This window comes from Salvelinus namaycush, chromosome 25 (genome assembly GCF_016432855.1).
Source record: "Salvelinus namaycush isolate Seneca chromosome 25, SaNama_1.0, whole genome shotgun sequence".
Taxonomy (NCBI): domain Eukaryota; kingdom Metazoa; phylum Chordata; class Actinopteri; order Salmoniformes; family Salmonidae; genus Salvelinus; species Salvelinus namaycush.
Genome location: NC_052331.1, coordinates 27770354 through 27796220, shown reverse-complemented (window position 1 = coordinate 27796220; position 25867 = coordinate 27770354). Strand labels below are relative to the sequence as shown.

Here is a 25867-nt window from a genome sequence, read left to right as displayed (position 1 = left end):
AGCCTGCAAGAAGGATTGTACATGCCCACTAGGTGTAGCATTTTTGTATATGATTGAAATGTCTATCAGAGAGCCACACAGGCTCAAGCACTCCATTATTGACAGAACATGGGTAGCTTTCTCATTCCCTGTGGGATTAACAGGGATGACGGTGCATCAGGTGGTGCACATGTTGAGACTTGGGAAATTTAGGTCAATCAACCATCGGGTTTACAGGTTTGCAGTTGGTTAGGATGGGTCCCGAGTGGTGCAACAGTGTAAGGCACTGCATCTCAGTGCTCGGTGTCACTACAGACCCTGGTTCGATTCCAGGATGTATCACCACCGGCCGTTATTGGGAGTCCAATGTCCAATCAGAGGGAACCATTTTGACAGAGCGCATATGTTTGAAGTGTGAAAGCTGGACTTTTTGAACTACAAGACGGTGTTTTAGTACCGGGGGAACTAAACCGCACGGGGCACCATGGTAGCATCTGTTGATGGGATTTGAGACCAGCGCATTGTGATCATGTGCGATACTCGACGGTGCCACCACCTCCATTTGGTTTGCAGGCAGTGGCTGATTTTAGCATGTAAATCTTGGTTGGGTAAAAAAAAGTTTTTAAACAAATGTGGTTTCTAATGACAATTGAGATGTATAAAGTGACGATGAGCTGATAAGAGGCAATCCATAATTTAGATTAAGACTTTAATGAGCGAGCTAGGACGGGCATAGTCAATAACTATTTGTTCTGCACTTCTGAAATGTACAGCGACAGAATAAAGAACATGGGCCGTTCTTACGGTGTTCTCCCTGTACACCAAGTTAGAACCGTTGGATAAATAAAGGGGATATATAACCAGACAATGAAAGCTCTTGCAATATTCTATGATTACATTTCTCTAAAACAGGCTATAGGCTAAATGTGCACCGCCAAGTCAGAACAATAGGCTACATTTTATAAGGTGAAAAGGGTGCAAATTATTAGGGTGAGGCACATGGGCTACTAACAGCTTACTACACAAAATACACTTAGTATTACTTTCTTAGCTACAGTATACAGTCGTGGCCAAAAGTTTTGAGTGACACAAATATTTCATTTCCACAAAGTTTGCTGCTTCAGTGTCTTTAGATATTTTTGTCAGATGTTACTATGGAATACTGAAGTATAATTACAAGCATTTCGTAAGTGTCAAAGGCTTTTATTGACAATTCCATGAAGTTGATGCAAAGAGTCAATATTTGCAGTGTTGAGCCTTCTTTTTCAAGACCTCTGCAATCCGCCCTGGCATGCTGTCAATTAACTTCCGGGCCACATCCTGACTGATGGCAGCTCATTCTTGCATAATCAATGCTTGGAGTTTGTCCACCTGCCTCTTGAGGCTTGACCACAAGTTCTCATTGGGATTAAGGTCTGGGGAGTTTCCTGGCCATGGACCCAAAATATCAATGTTAGTTCCACGAGCCACTTAGTTATCACTTTTGCCTTATGGCAAGGTGCTCCATCATGCTGGAAAAGGCATTGTTCGTCACCAAACTGTTCCTAGATGGTTGGGAGAAGTTGCTCTTGGAGGATGTGTTGGTACCATTCTTTATTCATGGCTGTGTTCTTAGGCAAAATTGTGAGTGAGCCCACTCCCTTAGCTGAGAAGCAACCCCACACATGAATGGTCTCAGGATGCTTTACTGTTGGCATGACACAGGACTGATGGTAGCGCTCACCTTGTCTTCTCCGGACAAGCTTTTTTACGGATGCCCCAAACAATTGGAAAGGGGATTCATCAGAGAAAATGACTTTACTCCAGTCCTCAGCAGTCCAATCCCTGTACCTTTTGCAGAATATCAGTCTGTCCCTGCTGTTTCTCCTGGAGAGAAGTGGCTTCTTTGCTGCCCTTCTTGACACCAGGCCATCCTCCAAAAGTCTTCGCCTCACTGTGCGTGCAGATGCACTCACATCTCCCTGCTGCCATTCCTGAGTAAGCTCTGTACGGATGGTGATCCCGCAGCTGAATCAACTTTAGGAGACGGTCCTGGCGCTTGCTGGACTTTCTTGGGCGCCCTGAAGCTGCCTTCACAACAATTGAACCGCTCTCCTTGAAGTTCTTGATGATCTGATTTAGGTGCAATCTTACTGGCAGCAATATCCTTGCCTGTGAAGCCCTTTTTGTGCAAAGCAATGATGATGGCACGTGTTTCCTTGCAGGTAACCATGGTTGACAGAGGAGGAACAATGATTCCAAGCACCACCCTCCTTTTACAGCTTCCAGTCTGTTATTCGAACTCAATCAGCATGACAGAGTGATCTCCAGCCTTGTCCTCATCAACACTCACACCTGTGTTAACGAGAGAATCACTGACATGTCAGCTGGTCCTTTTGTGGCAGGGCTGAAATGCAGTGGAAATGTATTTTGGGGGATTCAGTTCATTTGCTTGGCAAAGAGGGACTTTGCAATTAATTTCAATTAATCTGATCACTCTTCATAACATTCTGGAGTATATGCAAATTGCCATCATACAAACTGAGGCAGCAGACTGTGAAAATGTCATATTTGTGTCATTCTCAAAACTTTTGGCCACGACTGTGTGCATTCGGAAAGAATGTAGACCCCTTGAATATGTCCACATTTTATTACATTACAGCCTTATTCTAAAATGGATTAAATTATTTTTTCCCCTCAATCTACACACAATACCCCATAATGGTGAAGGAAAAGCAGGTTTTTAGAAATTGTTGCAAATGTATTAAAAAAAATGGAAATATCTTATTTACATGAGTATTCAGATTCTTTACTCAGATCTTTGTTGAATCACCTTTGGCAGCGATTACAGCTTCAAGTCTTCTTGGGTATGATGCTACAAGCTTGGCACACCTGTATTTGGAGAGTTTTGCACATTCTTCTCTGCAGATCCTCTCAAACTCTGTCAGGTTGGATGGGGAGCGTCTCTGCAGACGGGGAGCATCTCTCCGATCGAACATCTCTGGAGAGACCTGAAAATAGCTGTGCAGAGACACTCGGCCATGTTGGATGGGGAGCGTCTGCACAGCTATTTTCAGGTCTCTCCAGAGATGTTCGATCGGGTTCAATTTCGGGCTCTGGCAGGGCCACTCAAGGACTTTCAGAGACTTGTTCCGAAGCCACTCCTGCATTGTCTTAGCTGTGTATTTTAGGGTCGTTGTCCTGTTGGAAGGTGAACCTTCGCCCCAGTCTGAGGTCCTGAGTGCTCTGGAGCAGGTTTTCATCAAGGATCTCTCTGTACTTTGCTCCGTTCGTCTTTCCCTCAATTCTGACTAGTCTCCCGGTCCCTGCTGCTAAAAAGCATCCCCACAGCAAGATGCTGCCACCACCATGCTTCACCTTAGGGATGATGCCAGGTTTCCTCCAGACGTGACACTTGACATTTAGGCCAAAGAGTTCAATCTTGTTTTCATTAGACCAGAGAATCTTGTTTCTTATGGTCTGAGAGTTTGTTCTTTTAGGTGCAAACTCCAAGAGGGCTGTCGTGCCATTTACTGAGGAATGACTTCCGTCTGGCGTCTCTACAATAAAGACCTGATTTAGTGGAGTGCTGCAGAGATGTTTGTCCTTCTGGAAGGTTCTCCCATATCCACAGAGGAGCTCTGTCAGTGACCATCGGGTTCTTGGTCACTTCCCTGACCAAGGCCCTTCTCCCCCGATTGCTCAGTTTGGCTGTGCGGGCAGAGTCTTGGTGGTTCCAAACTTCTTCCATTAAAGAATGATGGAGGCCACTGTGTTCTTGGACCTTCAATGCTGAAGAAATGTTTTGGTACTTTTCTGTTCCTTGACACAGTCCTGTTTCGGAGCTCTACAGACAATTCCTTCAACCTCGTGGTTTGGTTTTTGCTCTGACATGCACAGTCAACTGTGGGACCTTATATGAACCTGTGTGTGCCTTTCTAAATCATGTCCAATCAATTGAATTTACTTCAGGGGGACTCCAAGTTGTAGAAACATCTCCCTGATGATCAATGGAAACAGGATGCACTTGAGCTCAATTTTGAATCTCATAGCAAAGGGTCTGAATACTTATGTAAATAAGGTATTTCTGTTTTTATATTTTTAATACATTTTGCAAAATTTAAAAATCTGTTCGCTTTGTCATTATAGGGTATTGTATGTAGATTGTTCAGGGGGGGAAATTATTTAATCCATTTAAGGCTGTAACGTAACAGAATGTGGGGAAAAAGTCAAGGGGTCTGAATACTTTCCGAATGCACCGTCTCCCTGGCATATTACATAATTTATGCAGCAGCATACAAGCCATTTTTGGACTCACCTTGTTGTGCTGTGCGCACTTGAACAGGAAGGTGGCGCGGCGGGCCTTCTTGTGGGCTCTAGAAAGAGGCCCGAAATCCCAACTTGGAATTCCGATTTGGATGACCGTTAAATTATTTTCCGTATTTTCCAAATCGGAGCCAATTTTATCCGAGTTCCCAGTTGTCTTGAATTAACTGAAGCCTTAGATTTCTGAGTTTCCAGTTGTTTTGAACACGGCAGAAGTCATGCTGGATTGACAGCATGGCCAATGTATTCAAACTTTTCTAGCCCATGGTGTTACCCCCTTTTTCGTGATATCCAATTGTTAGTTACAATCTTGTCTCATCGCTGAAACTCCCTACGGACTCGGTGAAGGTCGAGAGCCAAGTGCATTGCTTCTTGACACACTGCTTGCTTAACCCGGAAGCCAGCCACACCAATCTGTCGGAGGAAACACTGTGGAATTAACGACCGACGTGGACCGTCCGGCCCGCCACAAGGAGTTGCTAGAGCACGATGAGACAAGGACATCCCGGCCGGCACTGGGCCAATTGTGCGTCTCTCCATGGGTGTCACGGCCGGCTGTGACACAGCCTGGGATCGAACCCAGGGCTGCAGTGGCGCAGCCACTTAGCACTCATTGTTGATTAGCGATTTCCAACTTGTGTAATGGTTATGGCCGATGAGCACCGATACGTTTTATCTATAATTTCTCTTCATATGACAAGGATTGAAAAGGATTTTCCAGTAGATTGCTGACTTGATGACGGCTTGTCTAGCTTGCTAGCTAAGATTTTGAAAGTATGATGATAACATGATCAGCCCAATCAAAGCTAAGGTAGATAGATATAATGTGATTTGATGTCATTTTATCTGTGGCCAATGACCTTGAGCTGCCTTGGATCCATGAGTGACAGAACACTGAGCCAATCACGGTGCAACGAGAGAACATTACCAACCCCATCACATTATGATGGCTGTTGTCGGTCTCGGCCATGTCACATCACCGTTGAGCAGACGCGTATCTGACATGGCCTTACAGTAAAATACTCCTATCCAAGAGACGGCATGCTTGCTTAGCCTATATCCATTTCTCTGGCAGATAAAACAGCCCCTGCAATCTCAAAGAGAAAAGCCCCACTGGCTAGCAGACACCCCCACAGGGCGGTGGGGTCCACGAGTTCTGGTGGCCCATGCGCCTGTCATTGTCTATTTTTGTTATTGAATAAGTCATTTTGACAGCAAACCTCCAAGTCATTCATAACCCTTTTTAACTTCCATAAGTACTATGAAACTAAGTTTTTGTGATTCAGGAATGTGACTGACAAAGAAAAAAAATACTGATGGAAAGTATAAGGGAGTATCAGTGAACAAATGCTGTGGTCAAGGCTACGGCGGCACCAGTGCAGTGAGTGGAGCTTACTCAGGTGTTCAAAAGCTCATAGGAGTCCGAGAGCCTAATGCTTCTTATAGTTCTTTATGAGTTTAAGTTTAGAAAACAATCTCTCTGCAGAAGCGATACTTACAGAGATGGTAAAAGCAGCTTGATTGCCGTAGCAACATCAAGGGAACTAGTCAGAAGGGAGGAGTGCTTCAAATACAGCAGTTCTGTAACCTCTTTAATTGAGCCTCTCATTCTCCTTCATTTCCAGCCTAAACACATTATGGAAAGAGATGAAGTGTATAGGAAGCTCTGGGGACAGGTAGTCTGGACGCAAACAGATTAGCATCTTCAGCAGACAACAGTTCTGGAGTGCTTGAAAAAATAAAGCTGCTTGCAATTTCATTCAAACTGGTGAACAGGCGTTTGAGTTATGTGGTTGCAATATGGATCCATGGATCCAGTCCCTTTGGTATATCTTGGCATGAATCAATCAAGATTTATGTAAATAGTGTGCAGCGCAATAGACCTAATTCACAATGTCTCAGGAAAGTCTGGGCTGGCAATACTCAGTATAGAAAACAGTCGGGCTGCAACCTGGACCTACAGGCCATGGTGAAAACATTTGCACACAAACAAGGACTTCAGCACACCAGGGGAGTCTCAAGTTGGATTTCATTGAATTTACCTCAATATTGCAGCCCATTTGTGTAGGCTGTTAGCCAGACAAAACCTGCTGAGTTCAACAATAAATGACTGAATTTAGTGTTGGAATTTATCCTCAAGGCAACTACCTTTTCCCTCATATTTTTGATATGTAATTTGTATAAAAAGTTTATAAATAGAAGCTAAATACTGTATATAGCTATACAGGAGGGTAAGGGAGGCGACGGCGAGAGGAAGGTGAGGGAAGGGGGGGTGAAAGCGAGAGGGTGAGGGAAGGGGGGGAGGCGACGGCGAGAGGAGGGTGAGGGAAGGGGGGGTGAAAGCGAGAGGAGGGTGAGGGTAAGGGAGGGAGGGAGGCGACGGCGAGAGGAGGGTGATGGAAGGGGGGGTGAAAGCGAGAGGAGGGTGAGGGTAAGGGAGGGGACGGCGAGAGGAGGGTAAGGGAGGGGGGCGAGAGGAGAGTAAGGGAGGCGACGGTGAGAGGGGGATGAGGGAAGGGGGGGGGGGTCGACGGCGAGAGGAGGGTAAGGGAGGGGGGCGAGAGGAGAGTAAGGGAGGCGACGGTGAGAGGGGGATGAGGGAAGGGGGGGGGTCGACGGCGAGAGGAGGGTAAGGGAGGGGGGCGAGAGGAGAGTAAGGGAGGCGACGGTGAGAGGGGGATGAGGGAAGGGGGGGGGGGCGACGGCGAGAGGAGGGTGAGGGAAGGGGGGGTGAAAGCGAGAGGGGTATGAGGGAAGGTGGGGGGCGACGGCGAGTGGAGGGTGAGGGAAGGGGACACAGAGGGTGAAAGCGAGAGGAGGGTGAGGGAAAGAGGGGTGGCGATGGCGAGAGGAGGGTAAGGGAGGCGACGGCGAGAGGAGGGTGAGGGAGGGGGGCGAGAGGAGGGTGAGGGAAGGGGGGGTGAAAGCGAGAGGGGTATGAGGGAAGGTGGGGGGCGAGTGGAGGGTGAGGGAAGGGGACACAGAGGGTGAAAGCGAGAGGAGGGTGAGGGAAAGGGGGGTGGCGATGGCGAGAGGAGGGTAAGGGAGGCGACGGCGAGAGGAGGGTGAGGGAGGGGGGCGAGAGGAGGGTAAGGGAGGCGACGGCGAGAGGGGGATGAGGGAAGGGGCGACGGCGAGAGGAGGGTGAGGGAAGGGGGGGTGAAAGCGAGAGGGGGATGAGGGAAGGGGGGGCGACGGCGAGTGGAGGGTGAGGGAAGGGGGGGCGAGAGGCGGGTAAGGAAGGGAGGCGACGGCAAGGGAGGAGGGCGACGGCGAGAGGAGGGTAAGGGAGGAGGGCGACGGCGAGAGAAGGATAAGGGAGGCGACGGCGAGAGGAGGGTGAGGGAAGGGGGGGGGGCGACGGCGAGAGGAGGGTGAGGGAAGGGGGGGGGGGGCGACGGCGAGAGGAGGGTAAGGGAAGGGGGCGACGGCGAGAGGAGGGTGAGGGAAGGGGGGGGGCGACGGCGAGAGGAGGGTGAGGGAAGGGGGGGGGTCGACGGCGAGAGGAGGGTGAGGGAAGGGGGGGGGGGCGACGGCGAGAGGAGGGTAAGGGAAGGGGGCGACGGCGAGAGGAGGGTGAGGGAAGGGGGGGGGCGACGGCGAGAGGAGGGTGAGGGAAGGGGGGGGTCGACGGCGAGAGGAGGGTAAGGGAAGGGGTGGGGGCGACGGCGAGAGGAGGGTAAGGGAAGGGGGGGGGCGACGGCGAGAGGAGGGTGAGGGAAGGGGGGGGGGGGGGCGACGGCGAGAGGAGGGTAAGGGAAGGGGGGGGCGACGGCGAGAGGAGGGTGAGGGAAGGGGGGGCGAGAGGAGGGTGAGGGCAGGGTGGGCAACGGCGAGAGGCGGGTAAGGGAGGAGGGCGACGGCGAGAGGAGGGTAAGGGAGGAGGGCGACGGCGAGAGGAGGGTAAGGGAGGAGGGCGACGGCGAGAGGAGGGTAAGGGAGGAGGGCGACGGCGAGAGAAGGATAAGGGAGGCGACGGCGAGAGGAGGGTGAGAGTAAGGGAGGAGGGGAGGGTGAGAGTAAGGGAGGAGGGGACGGGAGGGAGGCGACGGCGAGAGGAGAGGAGGGGATGGGAGGGAGGCGACGGCGAGAGGAGGGGAAGGCAGGGGGGCGACGGCGAGAGGAGGGTACGGGAGGGGGGGACAGCAGGGTAAGGGGGGGGGCTACAGCAGGGTAAGGGGGGGCAACGGCGAGAGGAGGGTAAGGGAGGGGGGACAGCAGGGTAAGGGGTGGCGAGAGGAGGGTAAGTGGGGGGGGGGACAGCTAGAGGAGGAAATATGGCCGTATGGGAACCCTTAACCCTATAAAGGCGTGTATCAATTTAACTTTTAGTTTTTTTGAACATGATTTCTAGCTGAGAGAAGTTCCTTATGCTTCCAGAACTGTACCACTAACAATGCCTGTTAATGTTCAGACAGAGCGCTGCGGCTTTTAACAAAACTCCCCCCTACAGAAGATGCCTTCGTCCAATGGCTCTTATGTGTAATGGCTCTGGCTCTTATGTGTAATGGCTCTGGCTCTTATGTGTAATGGCTCTGGCTCTGGCTCTTATGTGTAATGGCATGGCTCTTATATGTAATGGAACTGAGAGTCATTATCAAAGGCTAGATCTGCACCATCACATGCTCTGGGGAGCTGTCAATTGTCCAGGTGCTGAAACACACGCAGGATTGCCTGTTTTTTTTCGCTATTCACACATCGATTTCATGATCTCTAACTGGGCTGTGAGCAACATTTGAGGCGTATAGCCCACCACACGAATATTCAAAACACTCAAGCACTGTAGTGTTAGTGACATACTGAGCATGACTGCTTTTTTTCCAGGTTAAATTTGAGGATTGTGAAATGATCTGAAAGAAAGGCAGTCAGCATCCAGGAGATTGCTGCTCTGGCCAGATCCTCCTTAAATGGTAAGGGTCAGAAAGACACACACAGACCATCTCTCTAACCCAGGCCTCCTACTTTTCTCTCTCCAGGCATTTCCCAGGCGATGAAGGACCATGTGACCAAGCCAACATCCCTGCAGGGTCATCCACCTCAAGTGTAAGGGTTGGCCCAAACCCACCGACCCCCTCCGCACACACTGCAACTCTCTACAGGAAGCTCGCTTCGCCGCAGGTGCATGTCCCTCCGCTAGCTCAGCTAGTAAAGTAGAGCCGGTGGCAGAGATACAGACCAATTAATACTAATTGAATGTTGTCCTCTTTTAATACATTTTCTCATCTATTTTATATTTTAAGAGTAATGTTTACACCTTGGTGCTTCTATTGTCCAACTAATTCTGCCATCAATTTGTTTTTAGTCAATAGCTCAGAATAGGATCTCATCAGAAATCTGTCCTCAGCAGTTACATTTTTTGTATTTATTTAACCCTTATTTTACATGGCAAATTGACTGAGCACACATTCTCATTTACAGCAATGACCTGGGGAATAGTTACAGGGGAGAGGAAGGGGGATGAATGAGCCAATTGTAAACTGGGGATGATTAGGTGACCATGATGGTATGAGGATCAGATTGGGAATTTAGCCAGGACACCGGGGTTAACACCCCTACTCTTACGATAAGTGGCATGGGATCTTTAGTGACCACAGAGAGTCAGAACACCCGTTTAACGTCCATCTGAAATACAGCACCCTACACATGTCCCCAATCACTGCCCTGGTGCATTGGGATATTTTCTTAGACCTGAGTGCCTCCTACACCACTTCCAGCAGCATCTGGTCTCCCATCCAGGGACTGACCAGGACCAACCCTGCTTAGCTTCTCACGGAAAGCCAGCAGTGGGATGCAGAGTGGGCTAATACACTCCGTGGATTTTAGAATCATTAGCATATGATTTTTGGTCAAATGTAAAGTGGACCACCACCATGTGTTTGTGTGCCCTGACCCCCCCCCCTCTCTCATCCCTACACCTGTCTCACAGCTCAGATCTGTGCCCCCCCCCCCCCTCTCTCTCATCCCTACACCTGTCTCACCGCTCCTCTAACCCCTGCATGTCACAGCTCAGATCTGTGCCCCCCCCCCCCCCCCCTCTCTCTCATCCCTACACCTGTCTCACCGCTCCTCTAACCCCTGCATGTCACAGCTCAGATCTGTGCCCCCCCCCCTCTCTCTCATCCCTACACCTGTCTCACCGCTCCTCTAACCCCTGCATGTCACAGCTCAGATCTGTGCCCCCCCCCCTCTCTCTCATCCCTACACCTGTCTCACCGCTCCTCTAACCCCTGCATGTCACAGCTCAGATCTGTGCCCTGCCCCTTCCTGCTGTCACCTAGGCGATGACGGCTTGTCCTATGAGAGCCCAATAGATGGTAGCCAATTAGATTCTCCTCCAACTGTCACTTCACTGTCCCCATGGTGATACAGCCTCTACTGTTAACTCCCTAACTATCTCTGAGACTACTGTCTGTCACTCTTTCCTGTGCGTGGTGTGTTTGATTACCACCTGTAAGGTTTGTGTGTGTGGGTGGGTTTTTCTGACGTGTGTGTGTGTGTGTGTGTGTGTCCTTCTCCAGGAGTGGCAGAGCAGTTTGCTATCGCTGAGGCAAAGCTGAAAACCTGGGCCTCTGTGGCTGATGATGAGAAAGACGATGACTAGGAGTTCCTCCAGAACAATAGAAACACTCTCTCTCTACCCACAGCTCAGGTAAACACATGCATACAGTACACATCACCCAATATTCCGTACCTTTGTCATACTTGTTTTCAGTCATCAGTGCCACCTAGACTGTGCTATGCCCCAATATCTCTTTCTTTCCCTCTCCGTTACTCACTCTCCCCTCATCCCTCCATCCATCTCTCTCCCCTCATCCCTCCATCCATCTCTCTCCCCTCATCCATCCCTCATCCATCCATCCATATCTCTCGCCTCATCCATCTCCATGTGTTCTGACACTTTGATTCTCCCTCAGACCGCAACGTCCAAGCACGAGCCCCATTCCAGGCCGAGACTGACAGCTCTAGCAGAAACAGCCTGCACTGTGATTGGCCCACATCTCAGAACAACCCGCCTACTCCAGAGAGTGACCGGGCTTGCCCATTCCCTAGTGGATGGTGAGGATCAGCCTGCACTGCTGCAAGTCTGTATCGTCTACAAGTCTGACTGGAGGCCAACAATCATGAAGCAGTAGGTTTGACTCCTGCTATTCAACCTTTCACTCGAAGAGGATAGGAGTGTGTTTCAGGGTAGAGAGTGGCACTCCTGCCAGAGAAGATTCTTCTCCGACAGAGGCTCGTCAGGCGTGGCTTCGTTCCATTAAGAAGATGGAGAGCATTTAAATGTGATGTTTCATCTTGTTTAGTCTGTCAACTCTTAGAAACACTACCTTCAGAAGTTATTCACACCCCTTGACTTTTTCCACATTTTGTTGTGTTACAGCCTGAATTTAAAGTAGATTAAATAGAGATTGTGTCACTGGCCTACACACATTGACATTATGGGGTAAAGTGGAATTATATTTCTAAATTAATTAAAAATGAAAAGCTGAAATGTCTTGAGTCAAGTATTCAACTGCTTTGTTATGGCAAGGAGTAAAAGTCACAAGTTGCATGGACTCTGTGTGCAATAAGTGTTTAACATGCTTTGAATGACCACCTCATCTCTGTACCCCACGCATAAAATGAATTGTAAGGTCCCTCAGTCGAGCAGTGAATTTCAAAAGCAGATTCAACCACAAAGACCAAAGAGGTTTTCCAATGCCTCACAAAGGGCCACTATTGGTAGATGGGTAAAAAAAAAGCAGACATTGAATATCCCTTTGAGCATGGGGAAGTTTTTAATTACACTTTGGATGGTGTACAATACACCCAGTCACTACAAAGATACATGTGTTCTTAACTCCGTTGCCGGAGAGGAAGGAAAGCGCTCAGGGATTCTACCATGAGGCCAATGGTAACTTTAAAACAGTTAGTTGAATGGCTGTGATAGGAGAAAACTGAGGATGGATCAACAATATTGTAGATCCATCCTCAAATATTCCAAAACATCCTGTTTGTAATAAGGCACTAAAGTAAAACTGCGGCAAAGAAATTAACTTTGTCCTGAATACAAATACACATTACTGAGTATTTTCAAGCATGGTTGTGGCTGCCTCATGTTAAGGGTATGCTTGTCATCAGCAAGGACTAGGGAGTTTTTTTTAGGATAAAAAGAAACAATAGAGCTAAGCACAGGCAAAATCCTAGAGGAAAACCTGGTTGTCTGATTTCCAACACTGGGAGACATTCACCTTTCAGCAGGACAATAACATAAAGCCAAATATACACTGGAATTGAATGTTCCTGAGAAAATCCATGGCAAGACTTAAAAATGGCTGCCCTAGCAATGATCAACAACCAACTTGACAGAGCTTGAAGTATTTAAAATAATTGTGGCAAATATTGTACAATCCAGGTGTGCAAAGCTATTAGAAATGTACCCAAAGGTGATTCTAGCATGTATTGACTCAGGGGTGTGAATACTTATATAAAGGAGAGATTTCTGTATTTCATTTGCAATTATGGTGTATTTTGTGTAGATGGGTGAGGAAAAAAATCTATTTTGAACATTCTGTAGACACTAACTTAGAGGATGTCTGGCCTTTACTTATCATCCTTCCTTCCCTTTGTCTCGTCTCCCTGCACTTTTCCTCTTCGTTTTCTCTCAATCCTTGCTAATGTTACTATGTATTTGAGTTAACTGGATTACTGAGAAGTGTTGTTATTTCATTGGTTCTCTATGGATTGTTAGTGTTGGACCATGCTGTGAAGTTTTGATCATTTCCCCCCCCCCCCCCATCTCTGATAGGAGACAAGGGGAAATTGACCAACACAAGCACACAGAACAGAGTTACATCTCAAAGTTTTGTTGAAATTTAATCCATCACTGATGTACAAAAAACAACAATGGCTGTTAATCTCAAATGCATATTCTCCTATGCTCAAGAGTGTGCGTAGATTTGTCATAATCTATCTTCATATGTACAACGCATATACAGGCCGGTGCAATATAAAGAGAGAAACGTCGGACTTATTGCTTAACTAGATGCTCTGTTAATTAGCTTATTACACTCTACATTAAACTCCTTTTACATTATATTTTATATGGCGAGCACTACTTCACATTCTATCTGCATACAAAAGACAAATTATTGCACAACTGATTTTTCTTTAAGACGAAAATGAACCAAAGTTGTGATAGCATAGTTTTACAATATATTATGGCTCAACTGTTGAAGTTATTAATGATTTAACATCCGTCTTGAATGAACCCATTTTATGAGACAGTGGAGAACAGTCACACACAGTTTAATTATTCAACCAAGGCTTTTATTGCTCATCTGCGGACTTGGAGAGTTATGACTGTGCTTCTAAGTTGGTAGTACATATTTCTAAAATGGTTTTGAGGCCAGGCAGACTGTATAAATCATTTTTAGTGTGTGTGCGCTGTCTTAGGAATATTATTTTGTATGTTGGTGAACAAATATGTATTACTATGTGAGTGTGTGCGTGCTTAACTTCGATGTATTCTGAGTTTCACTGTTGTCTCTCCACATAACCAAAGTTTCCTGTCAATAACACTAAAATCATTCCAGAGACATGTTTAACACTCCATGTTGTGAAAAATCATTACCTATCGCTAGGAACGTAATGATACAAAATGTACTGTTACAAGACACTAACATCTTTCCTACTACCTTAACGTCAGACAAGGCTACATGTACTTTGAGTTAAATGCATGTTAATTACAATGTGCTTCACAAATGTTCTTAACCCTGTGGTGGTGGCATTTTATGACTGAGCGATGTCAATGCATTGGTCTTTTCTCAGCTGCCTTAAGGTAGTTACTTATAATTTCGTCTTAAATATCCTTTTCCATCCCACTTTAAAGTCCTCACCTCAGATATGAATGTAGCTACCATGTAAATACAGCACATAGATTGTATTCTTCCCTCCCTTGCTTCCCTCCCTCTCCTTTGTTTTATCCCTCTATCTGGTCATGTTGTTCCTTCTGATCTCACTCACCCTCTCTCTCACTCATTTGGGGGAAAGTAGTATCAGCACCAGATAGGCAATTCTAAACCCCCTAGAAATAGCATTTGACCTTGTGGGGACTAACAAAATGTCCCCAGTTGGTCATATTTTCGTTCGTTTACTATTGTTGTGGGGACTTCTGGTCTCCACAAGAACAGTTAAACACGTCCACTAATACATCGTGGACACAGACATCCAGCTTGGAGATTGAGGTGAAAATGACCTGTAAGGTTGTAGAAACCTCAACAAACCATGAATCATCTAATTGTCTGTCATTCCGATTGGTCCTCAGTGCGGGTGGGGCTTCGCTCACACTGCAGTTCTGATTGGTCCATTTGCTGTATGTTCTCGGGCGGGGTTCCATGTTCCTTCGCCGGCTCCGATTGATAAGTCTCAGGGAGGTGGGGGGGGTCAAAATCACAGGCCAGCTCTGATTCGTCAGTGTGGGAAGGGCTGCACTCTAAGATAAACTCTTCTGTTTGGTCGTCTGTTAGTGAGAGGCTTTCCTGAAGAACCAATTCCGATGGCAGGTCCGTATTGTCAGCGGGGCTGGTTTCAAACTCCAAATCTGATTGGTCCTGTGTGAAGTGGACAGGACTCTCATACATATCGTCCAATTGGTCCTCCATGTCAGGCGGGGTGGGTTCCCGTGGTAATGAGAGGTCTCTGTGGCGGTTCCAAAGCTTGTGTAGCTCTGTCACCTCCGAAACGCTGGTGGTGTTGTTGCCGCTGTCACGGAAACTGGCCAGTGGGGGGCGAACTTTCACTCCTGTCACGGTCACTGAGCCTTCTATGGCCTTACGAAGCTAGACATTGGACAGAGAGGGGAGAGGTAGAGATTGAGGAATAAAATAAGGAGCAAGGATGACAAAAGATGGGGGAGAGGATGGAAAGAAGAGTGGAGAGAGAGGATGGAACATTATGGAGTAAACAATGTGGTGATTCATATGACACTTGATTAGATCTCCAAATGTACAGGATTGTTGCCAAGGCAACCTTAATCTGCAGCAATTTCTGTAACGAGCAAATTGATTAGCCTGAGGTAACTGGTGATTCATGAAGCGCAATATTGTCCTTAAAACTGATCTAAAGTGATGACAATATTCAAACACAATCACAGCCAAAGTAAACAGGAAGGTTTCCTGTGATGTGCTTGTCGGGATTTTAAGATGAACTGCCCTCAATCACTCATAGCATGATGACAACACTGTTGAAAATAGAAAGTAATCAAACTACATGATATCAGAGTTCTAGTGCACAGGAACACCCACCTCCCTGAGGGAGACGACTCCCACCAATCGTCCAATACTGGTCACATAGGCATGGTCCAGCCCCAGCAGAGAGAATATGGTGTGAGTCTGAAGAATGAGAAAGAGAGAGAGCGAGAGACAGAGAGGGTAGAGCAGATCAGAAGAAACAACATGACCAGATAGAGGGATAAAACAAAGGAGAGAGGGAAGAGAAAGGAGGGTCCCACTTCAGATTAAATGGCCTATAAAATCTAAGTGCTGTATTTACACTGCCGTTCAAAAGTTTGGGGTCACTTAGAAATGTCCTTGTTTTTGAAAGAAAAGCACATTTTTTGTTCATTACAATAATATCAAATTGATCAGAAATAAAGTGTAGACATTGTTAATATTGTAAATGATTATTGTAGCTAGAAAAGGCAGATTTTTTATATCTGCATAGGCGTACAGAGGCCCATTGTCAGCAACCATCACTTCTGTGTTCCAATGGCACATTGTGTTAGCTAATCCAAGTTTAGTGAAGTGAGGAGGCGACTCCGGGATGCTGGCCTTCTAGGCAGAGTTGCAAAGAAAAGGCCATATCTCTGGCCAATAAAAATTAAATATTAAGATGGGCAAAATAACACAGACACTGGACAGAGGAACTCTGCCTAGAAGGCCAGCATCCCGAAGTTGCCTCTTCGCTGTTGACGTTGAGACTGGTGTTTTGCGGGTACTATTTAATGAAGCTGCCAGTTGAGGACTTGTGAGGCGTCTGTTTCTCAAACTAGACACTCTAATGTACTTGTCCTCTTGCACAGTTGTGCACCGGGGCCTCCCACTCTTTCTATTCTGGTCAGAGCCAGTTTGCGCTGTTCTGTGAAGGGAGTAGTACACAGCGTTGTACGAGATCTTCAGTTTATTGGCAATTTCTCACATGGAATAAATAGCCTTCATTTCTCAGAACAAGAATAAACTGACGAGTTTCAGAAGAAAGTTCTTTGTTTCTGGCCATTTTGAGCCTGTAATCGAACCCACAAGTGCTGATGCTCCAGATACTCAGCTAGTCTAAAGAAGGACAGTTTTATTGCTTCCTTAATCAGAACAACAGTTTTCAGCTGTGCTAACAATTGCAAAAGGGTTTTCTAATGATCAATTAGCCTTTTAAAATGATCAACTTGGATTAGCTAACACAACGTGCCATTGGAACAAAGAAAATGGCTTTTCTTTCAAAAACAAGGACATTTCCAAGTGACCCCAAATTTTTGAACGGTAGTGTACATGGTAGCAACATTCATATGGGGGTATGGAGAGAAAGAGAGAACGAGAGAGAGAGTGGGAGAAAGAGCAATAGATGACATCCATTAAATTGTCAATGAGAACAAATTGACTATTCAAAAAATCTCAGTCTAGTGCAGAGCCTTCTATTTGTAATGGAAGGCTCTGGTCTAGTGGAGCTGCGTGCCATCACATTTCTGTCACCAACCCCATCAATTTAAAGGGACGTAAATTTACAATTTACTTGTTGCCTGGTATTAGATTTGAGTCATTTAGCAGACACTCTTATCCAGTGGATTCAATGACACTTAAGCATTATAAACTAAAGCGTTCCTCCAAAAATAACAGATGACAGCTAGGTTGGTTGTGCAGATTGATAAGGGACAGGTTGATTGACAGCTGAACTGAAGATGACACACCTTATGCAGAGACGTCTGCTCCACCAGCTGAAAAGGGGCTGGGTCAATCTTGCAGTTGTTGAAATCCACTGGCTCGTCCAACTGTTGCTCCTCCCACTCCGCTATCTGTGGTAGGGGATTCAGAACTCTCAACCAATGAGTGGGTTAGATTAACTTCGCCGGGCGCCCGTGTTGGAATGTTTTGCACTGGCTGAAAGTTAATTACATTCAATTTGGAACCGGGTTGCCTGCCGGGCGTGAGCCATTGTGCCACGCTCTGTCCGACAGTGAAGTCGGCTCAAGACAAAAGTGATGTAATAAAACATGTGTAGTAATTAGGAGGATTCTGTGTTTTCCCATGCTAAAGGGATTGCTTTGGATAGAATATGCTTTATCTGCCTTCCCAACAAAATCCCTCAATAATGACCATCTAAAAACTCATACAACCAATCACTGCATTTTTAAGTTATTGACTGACATGACAGAATCAACTAGTGTTCAGTCTTACTTCGTTTGTGGTCATGTCATCCTCGACTTCAGGAGACTCCTGAAAACAAAGAGAGACAGTGGTTACACCCCATAGAGACATATAGAGGACTCTACTGCCCAAAAGCCAGTTTTAGCGTGGGCACCGCCATTGAGTACTTTCCCCATGTTTAAGTAGTCAACTGGGTGGGACTTCCAGAAGAATCACATAATTCCATCCAGGTCCTCAGAAGGGATCAGCAAACGAATTATACTTGTGATAAAACATTCCAAAACTGCAGGAGGCAGTAAAACGCCAACCTTGGCTTTTTACCTGTTCAAAAAACACACTTGAGGTAGCATTATGCACCCTTTCAGTTTGTTTACCAACGATGTACTGTTTATCTTTTGTTTTATATGTTATGTAAGTGCCTTAATGTGTTTGGACACCAGGAAGAGTAGCTGCTGCCTTGGCAACAGCTAATGGGGATACCTAATAAATACAACAACAAAAAACTAATAGAAGTAGTAGAAGAAAATGGACTACTTCAAAAATAGAGAGCAACAGTAACGGCATCTTTTTGTGGGCACTAACGGAGGCTAACTCTGACATGGCTTGTTGGCCAAAGCCTATGGGGAAATTATTTTATTTTTGTATTATTTTTTAAATAAATGCTGAAAATCAGGTCTGTGGTAAACACAGGCTTAAGAGATCTTATACGTTTTGTTCTATGAGATAATCTTCCCCAGCTAACATCACGTTTTGTGAATTTGCATTTATGTAATCAAGACAAGCACATAAAGGCTTCATAATTCTTAAACGTCATGTTAACTGACTGATATTATCTCATAGAAAAAAGAGGACGGGGCTGCAGTGGAGCAGGTTGAGAGCTTCAAGTTCCTTGGTGTCCACATCAACAACAAACTAACATGGTCCAAGCACACCAAGACAGTTGTGAAGCGGGCACGACAAAACCTATTCCCCCCCTCAGGAGACTGACAAGATTTGGCATGGGTCCTCAGATCCTCAAAAGGTTCTACAGCTGCACCATCGAGAGCAGCCTAACTGGTTGCATCACTGCCTGGTATGGCAACTGCTCGGCCTCCGACCGCAAGGCACTACAGACTGTAGTACGAACGGCCCAGTACATCACTGGTGCCAAGCTTCCTGCCATCCAGGACCTCTATACCAGGCGGTGTCAGAGGAAGTCTCTGAAAATTGTCAAAGACTCCAGCCACCCTAGTCAGACTGTTCTCTCTGCTACCGCACGGCAAGCGGTACCGGAGCGCCAAGTCTAGGTTCAAGAGGCTTCTTAACAGCTTCTACCTCCAAGCCATAAGACTCCTGAACATCTAGTCAAATGGCTACCCAGACTATTCACATTGCCCTGCCCCCCCCCCTCCCCTCTCCACACCACTGCCACTCTGTTGTCATCTATGCATAGTATCTTTAATTAACTCTACCTACATGTACATACTACCTCAAATAACCGGTGACCCTGCACATTGACTCTGTACTGGCACCCCCCTGTATACAGTTGAAGTCAGAAGTTTACATACACTTATGTTAGAGTCATTAAAACTTCTTTATCAACCACTCCACAAATTTCTTGTTAAACAAACTATAGTTCTGGCAAGTCCGTTAGGACATCTACTTTGTGCATGACACAAGTAATTTTTCCAACAATTGTTTACAGGGAGATTATTTCACTTATAATTCACTGTATCACAATTCCAGTGGGTCAGAAGTTTACATACACTAAGTTGACTGGGCCTATAAACAGCTTGGAAAATTCCAGAAAATTATGTCATGGCTTTAGAAGCATCTGATAGGCTCATTGACATCATTTGAGTCAATTGGAGGTGTACCTGTGGATGTATTTCAAGGCCTACCTTCAAACTCAGTGCCTCTTTGCTTGACATCATGGGAAAATCAAAAGATATCAGCCAAGACCTCAGAAAAAATATTGTAGACCCCCACAAGTCTGGTTCATCCTTGGGAGCAATTTTCAAACGCCTGAAGGTACCACGTTCATCTGTACAAACACCATGGGACCACGCAGCCGTCATACCGCTCAGGAAGGAGATGTGTTCTGTCTCCTTTGGTGTGAAAGTGCAAATCAATCCCAGAACAACAGCAAAGGACCTTGTGAAGATGCTGGAGGAAACAGGTACAAAAGTATCTATATCGACATAACCTGAAAGGCCGCTCAGCAAGGAAGAAGCCACTGCTCAAAAACTGCCATAAAAAAAGCCAGATTACGGTTTGCAACTGCACATGGGGACAAAGATCGTACTTTTTGGAGAAATGTCCTCTGGTCTGATGAAACAAAAATAGAACTGTTTGGCCATAATGACCATTATTATGTTTGGAGGAAAAAGGGGGATGCTTGCAAGCCGAAGAACACCCTCCCACCTGTGAAGCACGGGGTGGCAGCATCATGTTGTGGGGTGATTTACTGCAGGAGAGACTGGCGCACTTCACAAAATAGAGGTCATGAGGATGGAAAATTATGTGGATATATTTAAGCAACATCTCAAGACATCAGTCAGGAAGTTAAAGCTTGGTCACAAATGGGTCTTCCAAATGGACAGTGACCCCAAGCATACTTCCAAAGTTGTGGCAAAATGGCTTAAGGACAACAAAGTCAAAGTATTGGAGTGGCCATCACAAAGCCCTGACCTCAATCATTTAGAAAATTTGTGGGCAGAACTGAGATGCGTGTGCGAGCAAGGAGGCCTACAAACCTGACTCAGTTACACCAGCTCTGTCAGGAGGAATGGGCCAAAATTCACCCAACTTTATTGTAGGAAGATTGTGGAAGGCTACCGGAAACATTTGACCCAAGATAAACAATTTAAAGGCAATGCTACCAAATACTAACTGAGTGTATGTAAACTTCTGACCCACTGGGAATGTGATGAAAGAAATAAAAGCTGAAATAAATCATTCCCTCTATTATTCTGACATTTCACATTCTTAAAATAAAGTGGTGATCCTAACTGACCTAAGACAGGGAATTTTTACTAGGATTAAATGTCAGGAATTGTCAAAAACTGAGTTTAAATGTATTTGGCTAAGGTGTATGTAAACTTCCGACTTCAACTGTATATTGTAATTTTTTACTGCTCCTCTTTAATTACTTGTTACTTTTATCTCTTATTCTTATCCATATTTTTTGAAACTGCACTGTCGGTTAGGGGCTCGTAAGTAAGCATTTCACTGTAAGGTCTACACCTGTTGTATTCAGAGCATGTGACTAATAAAATTTGATAACAAAACGTATAAATTCTCCTAAGCCTGTGTTAACCTCAGGCCTTCTTTTCCGCGTATCATTAATTTCACCCATAGGAATGGCCAGGACTACAAGCTGGCGAGCTCTATGGAGATGGCTTCAATTGCACTGCCCATGCTCTCACAGACACCACAAATGGGACAGATACAATGTTGCATCCTCTAACTATATCTATGTTACACCAGCATACATACATGCGGAACCGGCACATGCACACGCACAAATATACAATATTTCCTTAATTAACATACCACCACTGCATACGAGAATGAAAGACTAACACATAACAAACAACAACACATAACAAACAACAACACTAACACATAACAAACAACAACACTAACACATAACCACATTCAGAAGTTCATGCTTCTTGGCATGAACTTTTTGGCTAAATAATCAGAAGATTCACTAAAATGACTCCGGTTTCAACTCAGGTTCGGTCAACTTTGCCTTCTTCTCTCCCTCGCTTTCTCTCCTTTCCTACACCAATCTCTCCCTTCATTACTCATTCCCTCTCTCTCTGTCTCTCCCTCGCTCTCACTCTCTCAAGTGCTATGAAGCTACAGTATATTTTGGGTTGGTAGAAGTACTCAAAATTATTTGGATCGGTCACTTGCTCAATGCTAGGTCGCTAGACAACGGTTACTTAGCAACTGTCTCTAAGAAGGGTGGCAGTCTTACCACCGCCATGGATATCCTGACGCGTTTGGGCCCCCTGCTTTCAGGAGCCTCCAGCTCTGCCAGGCTCTTACAGTCAGGGAGGGAAGGGAGTAGCAAACACATCATTAGCACAATGTTAGGACAACATTAAGATTCTCTGAGGAGAAAGTAGAGGTTGAGGTAGCATATGAGGATACAAGAATAGACACGCACACACACACACCTCGAGTAGCTCTCTTTCAGGGTCACCACAGGAGAGGGTCTGCTGAGAGCCTGAGAGAGGAGACGGAGTCAGCGTGTCTCTATTAATTGAGAGAGTGTGCATACTGTTGGTTGCCTCTGTGTTGTGAGTAGTAGGGACAGTTTTCATAGCCGACTTGAGTGGCAGCTGAGAGATGGACACAGCTTGGCTGAAGGAGGACTCCTCTGTTGAGATCTAGATAGAGAGACATGATTAGGGCTGTTGTGGTGACTTTATTACCGCCACAGCTGCATTCATGAGTCAAGACCACAATCAAATTCCATGTGACCATTGAGTCACTGTAATCGCCTCTTATGCACTCACCCAACTGGCTAATGACCATCAGGTCCTAATGGTCTGGTACTCAGCGCTGTATTGTCCCTCAAACTACTCTGACATCAATGCAAATGCAGTCGTAAATCAAATCAAACACTTATCATCAAATTGTATCATGCTTTTAAAACTCACCTCACTGAAGTACAGTGGGGAGAACAAGTATTTGATAACCTGCAAAATCGGCAGTGTTTCCTACTTACAAAGCATGTAGAGGTCTGTAATTTTTATCATAGGTACACTTCCACTGTGAGAGATGGAATCTAAAACAAAAATCCAGAAAATCACATTGTATGATTTTTAAGTAATTAATTTGCATTTTATTGCATGACATAAGTATTTGATACATCAGAAAAGCAGAACTTAATATTTGGTACAGAAACCTTTGTTTGCAATTACAGAGATCATACGTTTCCTGTAGTTCTTGACCAGGTTTGCACACACTGCAGCAGGGATTTTGGCCCACTCCTCCATACAGACCTTCTCCAGATCCTTCAGGTTTCGGGGCTGTCGCTGGGCAATACGGACTTTCAGCTCCCTCCAAAGATTTTCTATTGGGTTCAGGTCTGGAGACTGGCTAGGCCACTCCAGGACCTTGAGATGCTTCTTACGGAGCCACTCCTTAGTTGCCCTGGATGTGTGTTTCGGGTCGTTGTCATGCTGGAAGACCCAGCCACGACCCATCTTCAAAGCTCTTACTGAGGGAAGGAGGTTGTTGGCCAAGATCTCGCGATACATGGCCCCATCCATCCTCCCCTCAATACGGTGCAGTCGTCCTGTCCCCTTTGCAGAAATGCATCCCCAAAGAATGATGTTTCCACCTCCATGCTTCACGGTTGGGATGGTGTTCTTGGGGTTGTACTCATTCTTCTTCTTCCTCCAAACACGGCGAGTGGAGTTTAGACCAAAAAGCTCTATTTTTGTCTCATCAGACCACATGACCTTCTCCCATTCCTCCTCTGGATCATCCAGATGGTCATTGGCAAACTTCAGACGGGCCTGGACATGCGCTGGCTTGAGCAGGGGGACCTTGCGTGCGCTGCAGGATTTTAATCCATGACGGCGTAGTGTGTTACTCATGGTTTTCTTTGAGACTGTGGTCCCAGCTCTCTTCAGGTCATTGACCAGGTCCTGCCATGTAGTTCTGGGCTGATCCCTCACCTTCCTCATGATCATTGATGCCCCAGGAGGTGAGATCTTGCATGGAGCCCCAGACCGAGGGTGAATGACCGTCATCTTGAACTTCTTCCATTTTCTAATAATTGCGCCAACAGTTGTTGCCTTCTCACCAAGCTGCTTGCCTATTGTCCTGTAGCCCATCCCAGCCTTGTGCAGGTCTACAATTTTAGCCCTGATGTCCTTACACAGCTCTCTGGTCTTGGCCATTGTGGAGAGGTTGGAGTCTGTTTGAGTGTGTGGACAGGTGTCTTTTATACAGGTAACGAGTTCAAACAGGTGCAGTTAATACAGGTAATGAGTGGAGAACAGGAGGGCTTCTTAAAGAAAAACTAACAGGTCTGTGAGAGCCGGAATTCTTACTGGTTGGTAGGTGATCAAATACTTATGTCATGCAATAAAATGCAAATTAATTACTTAAAAATCATACAATGTGATTTTCTGGATTTTTGTTTTAGATTCCGTCTCTCACAGTTGAAGTGTACCTATGATAAAAAATTGCAGACCTCCACATGCTTTGTAAGTAGGAAAACCTGCAAAAATCGGCAGTGTATCAAATACTTGTTCTCCCCATTGTAAGTGTTCTTATAAGCCAAGACATTTCTATACGCAATCCTGTGTGAAAGCAGAGTTTTGATGGTTGCCACTAAAAAAAGGATCCCAGCTGCTACTATATTTATTTCTCAGCTGCTAATATTAAGCACATGCTCCATTATAAGACCGGAGTAGTCTACCTGGCATGATTGAAAAACCAAGCGGCCTCTATTTGCTATTTGAGTGCATACAGATGACATGCATTTCCCTGCTCCTACTCCTGTCCATTTGTTAAATGCACCATTCTAAATCCAAACAAATTTGACATACAAAGTTAAATTGAGAATATGATCACTTGAGAGAACAGCGTGTGCAGCCTGAGGCAAGGAACAGAGCGCAAGCTTTTTTTGTGACTTTCTCTAATCATCAATAGCCTATAGTCGTATCATGCAGCCCATATATGTTGTGATTTCTAAGACATTCTAAGGTTTATCATTCACAACTAAAGTTGCCAAATTACTCTAAATCTAGCATATAGGACCAGTTTCAAATAAACACTTTTACGCTCAACATATAGCCACTTCATACGCACTCGCTCCGGAATGGGAAAAATATCCTTTCTATTTTATTCAAAGTTCAATTATATTATTCTTACTATAAAATCATATAACATAACGGCATGGGGCTTTTAGCATATCTTGTTCGCTAAATGAACAAGCCTACAGCCTATGGCATGGCGCACAGCAAGATAACATAGTAGGCCAACTCATATTCTGTTCTTCTGAAATACATTTTCTTCATATCGTAATGTTTCTTTAGACCTGCCTAAATGGATGGATTTATTGTGTTGGCGTAGGCTATATTAAATGGATTTAGTGTGGTGGCGTAGGCTATATTAAATGGATTTATTGTGTTGGCGTAGGCTATATTAAATGGATTTATTGTGTTGGCGTAGGCAATATTAAATGGATTTATTGTGTTGGCGTAGGCAATATTAAATGGATTTATTGTGTTGGCGTAGGCTATATTAAATGGATTTATTGTGTTGGCGTAGGCTATATTAAATGGATTTATTGTGTTGGCGTAGGCTATATTAAATGGATTTATTGTGTTGGCGTAGGCTATATTAAATGGATTTAGTGTGTTGGCGTAGGCTATATTAAATGGATTTAGTGTGTTGGCGTAGGCTATATTAAATGGATTTAGTGTGTTGGCGTAGGCTATATTAAATGGATTTATTGTGTTGGCGTAGGCTATATTAAATGGATTTATTGTGTTGGCGTAGGCTATATTAAATGGATTTATTGTGATGGCGTAGCCTATATTAAATGGATTTATTGTGTTGGCGTAGGCTATATTAAATGGATTTATTGTGATGGCGTAGGCTATATTAAATGGATTTATTGTGATGGCGTAGGCTATATTAAATGGATTTATTGTGATGGCGTAGGCTATATTAAATGGATTTATTCGATTTTTTTTTTTTTAATGTAGAGGTTCCAAAGGCACGCATCAGCGGCTTGTATGTGTGGAGGCCTGGAGATGCTAAATGTGTTTGTGAAATATCAGTCAATTACCATGAGACCGACAGTCATGACCCCCACAGCTCTACCCATGATACATGCGTACACACGCAAGCACGTACATGCGTACACACGCAAGCACGCACACGTACAGGCACAGACGTACCCACACACAAAGCACACGTACACAGTGGTTAGAGGTACTTTAGAGAGTAGAAGGCATGCTGAAGTAAGATGGCACCGACAGACATGGCAGCTCTGCTTCTAGCTCCTAAGCAACTTGCAGTATTTTTTTTTGTGTGTTTTCTTTCTTACATTATTAGCCCAGAAGTTTGTGTTATTACATATAGCCGAAAATAACTTTTGGATATCAGAGCGGTGGTAACTCACCAGTACTACAACCAGGAATTCGACTTTCCTGAATTGGATCCTTTGT

The 25867-nt window shown here is 45.4% G+C and overlaps 1 protein-coding gene and 1 long non-coding RNA gene across 2 annotated transcripts in view; one reads left to right on the top strand and one right to left on the bottom strand.

Moving 5' to 3' along the window:
• Positions 1-8561: 8561 nt before the first annotated feature.
• LOC120020262 lies at positions 8562-11718 on the top strand. The gene is made up of 3 exons (XR_005472424.1): positions 8562-9402; positions 10803-10933; positions 11199-11718. It is a non-coding gene; the product is annotated as an uncharacterized LOC120020262 (long non-coding RNA).
• Positions 11719-12617: 899 nt separating this feature from the next.
• Positions 12618-25867, bottom strand: part of LOC120020413 (chloride channel protein 2-like) — a 54505-nt gene continuing 41255 nt past the window's right edge. The window contains exons 17-21 of the mRNA XM_038964056.1: positions 21848-22060; positions 17709-17747; positions 17222-17326; positions 15570-15656; positions 12618-15104 (exon numbers count right to left, since the gene is read on the bottom strand). Of these exons, the coding sequence (XP_038819984.1) occupies positions 14571-15104; positions 15570-15656; positions 17222-17326; positions 17709-17747; positions 21848-22060 (978 nt within the window). The 3' untranslated portion in view covers positions 12618-14570. The remainder of the gene's footprint in view (positions 15105-15569; positions 15657-17221; positions 17327-17708; positions 17748-21847; positions 22061-25867) is intronic.